The sequence below is a fragment of the Chiloscyllium punctatum genome, chromosome 15 (assembly GCF_047496795.1).
Source record: "Chiloscyllium punctatum isolate Juve2018m chromosome 15, sChiPun1.3, whole genome shotgun sequence".
Taxonomy (NCBI): domain Eukaryota; kingdom Metazoa; phylum Chordata; class Chondrichthyes; order Orectolobiformes; family Hemiscylliidae; genus Chiloscyllium; species Chiloscyllium punctatum.
The window spans coordinates 80,911,605-80,916,686 of record NC_092753.1 but is presented as its reverse complement, the minus strand read 5'-3'; the positions used below and the strand labels follow the sequence as shown (position 1 = coordinate 80,916,686).

Sequence of the window (5,082 nt, the reverse complement as noted above, 5' to 3'; positions counted from 1 at the left end):
TGTCCTGCCAACCAAGGAATTTCCATTTTTCGTTCCATTACAACTCTCCCCTTAATGCCACCATCAGAGCCATTCATCGCATACCTCTTTAAACCATGTTGCCTTCTCACTCCTTTACCTTGTAGGTTCTAGTGGGATATCCATTGTCATCACTGTCAAGAGAGCAGGCCTGTTAAGAAGGCCCTTCACTCCCTCTGAGGAGGAGAGTTCCATGGCCTCAGAGGATGAGCCAGCATGAAGAGCAGCCCCCTGCCGCATGCACCAATTCAAATACTGAAACTTCGGTGGGAATGTTAGCAAGACTAGAGACAATCTGGGGAACACATCACTGCAACATCTCCACAGCTGGTGGAGAAAGAAATGCCGCAGGTCACTGGCACTCTGAGAAATGCTAGAAATCAGGTACCTGCTTAGCCCCTTGCAGGAGAGAACCATGTAGGCATTTTATATACATGCACAAGCAGACACAGGAGCCAAGGGCAGGAATGTGGGAGGCAATGGTCCCCATTGTGCAGAGGCTACTGGGCTGCAGCTAAAGTGTGGGGGTGCAGTTGGTTCAAGCATGAAATTATCTTACTGCCTCTATGGACAAGTTGGCCATTGCCATGTTGTTCATAATGATTTGATTTACTGCCACACGTACCTAAGTACAGTGTAAAGCTTTGTTTGTGAGCAGTATAGACAGATCATAGTAAACAATGACATACAGATCATAGGGTGAGAAAACTTGGAGAGAGTGAGGCTTAGAGGTGACACTGTGCAATACAAGAAGAACATTAACAAGATCAACATTATTTGAAGTTAGAGAGTCCATTCATCAGTCTAATAACAGCAGGGATAAAGCTGTTCTTGAACCTGCTGATGCATGCATTCAGGCTTCAGTATCTTGTGACTGATGGAAAAGGTAGTAGGAGAGCATTGCCAGGGTGAGATTGGGCTTTGCTGATGTTGACAGCCTTTCCATGGCAACAAGAGGAGTAAATGGAGTCCTTGGATGGGAGGTTGGCTTCCATGATAGTCTGGACTGTGCACACCACCTTCTATAGTTTCTTATAGTCCTGGGCAGAGCTGTTACCGTACCAGGCCAATATGCACTTCCCAATAGTGTATCTGTAAAAGTTGGCGATGGTCATTATGGACATGCTGAATTTCCTGAGCTGCCTGAGGAAGAAGAGGCGCTGTTGTGCCTTCTTGACAGTCGAATCTATGTGGGAAGTCCAGGACAGGCTGGCGGTTATCATCACTCTGAGGAACTTGACACTCTTGATCCTCTCACCTCCATCCCGTTGATGTAGATGGGGGTATGTCCGCCTCCTTTCTTTCTGAAGTCAGTGATCAGTTCTTTAGTTTTGCCGACATTGAGAGAGAGGTTGTTATCAATGGACAACGTCATTAAGCCTGCTATCTCCTTTCTGTGTTCTGACTCAGCATTGTTTGCTATCTATCCTACCACAGTGGTGTCATGTGCAAACTTGTAGATGGCATCTGTTTAGAATTAGGCAACATAGTTGTGGGTATACAGGGAATACAGTAGGGGGCTGACGAAGCATCCTTGAGGGGTTCCAGTGTTAACTGTCATTGTGGAGGAGGTGCAGTTGTCTATCTTCACTGATTGCAGTCTGTGGGTCAGGAAGCTGAGGACCCAGTTGCAGAGGTACCAAACCAAGTCCTAGGTCTTGGAGTTTTGAGATCAGCCTGGAGGGGATTATAGTGTTGAAGGCAGAGCTGTAGTCGATGAGCAGGAGCATGGAGAGCCACAACCAGCAGTCTCCAGGTCATAGACATGCACTTCATCACCCTTGACATTGGTCCTCAGCAGGAGTAGGCAGGCCACCTTGACCTCATATCAGGGGCCCTTTTCCTCACAAGCAGACACCAGACGAAGGAGGAACCATACACAGCCCCTCAGAAATCACCTCTCGGAAGGCCGCTGAGGTAGCAGGGCTTTCACCCTACCTGTGACTCTTGAGGCTGTGGGAGTTAAGCAGAGGAGGGTACTGTTGCCTCATACAAGAACGCACTCATCATGTCTGGGCCTCTAGATACAAAAAGTAGAGTCCAGTTTTAAGGCAGGCTTTCTCCACTGCACCTGGGTCAGCACTTACACACAGTGGGAAGGAAAGATTCTCAAAAAACCCTTGAGAGTTTGTTGGCGATACTGGTGATGACTCACTGTGAATAAAGCCTCGTATTTATTGAAATGTGCTCACAATACCACAAAATCTGTTTGCTCATGTCTCTGTGTAGCCTCTGCTCTAACTGTTACACTCTGAGATCAGACACCAGTTCATGTGCATGATATTCCCTGCAGCAATGCCTGACCTGAGAGATTTTGCTGCACCGAGTGCAGACGCTATGAACGTTACATTTGGAAGGAGCTCAGGCAACTGGGTACCATTGCACGAGGCGCGCAGAAGTTGCTTTGGCACCACTGGCCTCAGTGCATAAAATGGTCGGCAGGTTTTGTAGCACACAGTGAGACTTGGCGTCAGGATCATCATGCAATTGAGAGGTGTGTGTCCTCTGTAATGAATGGGTCTATCTGTAGGGCCTCACATTGCTGGGGTTTACATCTCTCTCCCTGCAATGCTTAGCTCCTACACTCCAGTTGTAGTCAAGGCTATTTCCTTTGTCATTGCACAGTTGTAGTTTCTAGGACGATGGAAGGCGACAGCATATGCACCTCAGACAATAATTTCCAGGTTATCCTGTTATGTATGAGGACCCCAGTCATTTACATCCCTTTTCTGGCAGTCTCCATGTCAACCCCATAGATGTCTTAGGTCGCTACCCAACTTATCTACATGAGCATGCACCCACTGTCACGTTCACCACCTTTTCCCGGGCATAATGAGGTGACCATGCCAAGTGTAACCATACACTGTATTAACCTGGAAGCCTGTCTTGAACATGTTCAACTTCTGCTGTCCTCTGGGAAAGCAAATTCCAAAGTGTCACACCCTCTGAGTCAAGAAATTCCCCTTCAGTTTGGTCTTAAATGTGCTTTAAATGATTTTGAAATTACATCCTTGTTCTCAATTCACTAGCCAGGCAAAACATCCTAGCCACATCCACTCTGTTATTCCCTGTATGAATTTTGTTCATTTTAATGAGATCATCTCTCATTCTTTGGAACTTTAAGGAATATATACAGCAGTAAAATGTCTCTAATTTACAGAAACAACATAAATCATTTTATTGTACATTTATATGAGTGTTATAAAATAAGTTATGGCACTAGGGCACATAATGAGATATTAGTTTAGATGATCAAATGCTTGGTTAAGAAAACAAGATGGGTTTAAAGGAATCTCTCAAAGGAGAAAAGATAATTAAAAAGACAGGGGGGATCGAGGGAGAATAGTCCGCAGTTAAGCCGCTAAAAGTACAGCCATCAATAGTGGTGCAGTTAAAATCGGGAATCGTTAAGAAGTCAGAATTCAAACAGCACATGTACCTTAGGGCGTTGTGGAACTGAAGGAGGATATAGAGATAGGACAGACAGAGTTCACAATGGGATTAAAAATGAAGATGACAAAAGTGAGGACTGCAGATGCTGGAAATCAGAGTCTAGATTAGAGTGGTGCTGGAAAAGCACAGCAGGTCAGGCAGCATCCGAGGAGCAAAAGGTACACAGTACAGACATGGCCATACTGGAAAGTTTTGAAAGTGGATTAAACGGAAAACAGTTAACTTTTGATGTGCAATTTACTACTGTTCACAAAGCCACTGTCAACAGATTTTTCCAAAAACGTGTGATTTCAGATGTAATGTTTCCTTGATGACCAACTTAAAAAATTATTAAGCAACTAAACAATTTGCACTTGCATAAATCTTGATAGGCTACACTTGGTAACTTATTTCATTATTGTTAATAGGTTTTGCTTACACGAAAAAAATAGTACGTTTTCGGGAAAGCTGGTGTTGCTGTTCTATCTAATAACTATAGCCAAAGAAGCAAGAGGCAAAATGGCTCACATGGGAATTCAGATCATTGGGTTTTCTCTTGGCCTCCTTGGCCTATTTGGAACATTGATCACTACTATCCTACCACATTGGCACAGAAGAGCACATTTGGGTGCAGACATCATCACGGCGATTGAGTTCATGAAGGGACTGTGGATGGAGTGTGTCTGGCAAAGTACTGGCATCTACCAATGTCAAGTCCATCGTTCACAGCTGGCATTGCCTCCAGATCTGCAGGCAGCTCGTGCCATGATGGTAATTTCCTGTTTGCTTTCTGTTTTAGCCACTTGCATTTCTGTCATGGGTATGAAGTGCACCATGTGCTTCAAGGAATCTTCATTCAAAAATAACATTGCCGTAGCTGGAGGAATATGTTATATCCTTGCTGGCATCATGTGTCTCATTCCAGTGTCATGGTCAACAAATGACTTAATTCGAGATTTCTACGACCCAATGATACCACCCGCAATCAAATATGAAATGGGAGAGGCTTTATACGTTGGCTTTGTGTCAATGAGCATGACACTCATTGGAGGGGCTCTCTTTTGTCTGTCCTGTCCTCAGCAAAAGCATAGTAGACCCTATGAACCACAGGCTTCATCTGAACAGACTGCGCCTGAGTATAGGCTACCGTTCGCTTATAAGGGCAACCCAACTTCACAAACGTCAGCCTCACATGACAATTACCGCTTACACAATTATGTCTGATTGTAGCAAAGAGGGACCTGAATTTAAAACACATACAGAAGGATTCTCGGTCAATAAAAGAACGATGTCATTTAGAAATGAGTTTTGTGAAGAATTTATTCTGTGTTAAAAAATACACATTTCAGTATATCCATGTCTTTACTGTATACTATAAATTACTCTTTTTGTGGGCAATGTGCTCATTTGGATCTTTGCATTTAAAAGCTCAAAATGAACTCTAAATTAGAGGGAATGATGTCTTATTTATTCCAGGCTACTGGGAAATGTGATTCGTTTTCAAAATCTGTATGTAAAAGTAAGTAAATGTTAATATGTAATTAATTATTAACTTGAGGTTTTAGAGTCCCTGTATTTGTTATTAATGTAAAAATAAACTCTGTGTACAATCTGTGCAACAGTCTCTAATAG

The 5,082-nt window shown here is 43.6% G+C and overlaps 1 protein-coding gene across 1 annotated transcript; it reads left to right on the top strand.

Annotated features, from left to right (window-relative positions):
* The first annotated feature begins 3,969 nt into the window (after window positions 1–3,969).
* LOC140485926 (claudin-14-like) lies at window positions 3,970–4,746 on the top strand. Its single transcript, XM_072584371.1, has one exon. The coding sequence runs from the start codon at window positions 3,970–3,972 to the stop codon at window positions 4,672–4,674; it is 705 nt and encodes a 234-aa protein (XP_072440472.1). The 3' UTR covers window positions 4,675–4,746.
* Window positions 4,747–5,082: the final 336 nt, after the last annotated feature.

Excerpts from the sequence above, each read along its gene's own strand:
- LOC140485926 (XM_072584371.1), top strand. The coding sequence starts at position 3,970 with ATGGCTCACATGGGAATTCAGATCATTGGGTTTTCTCTTGGCCTCCTT.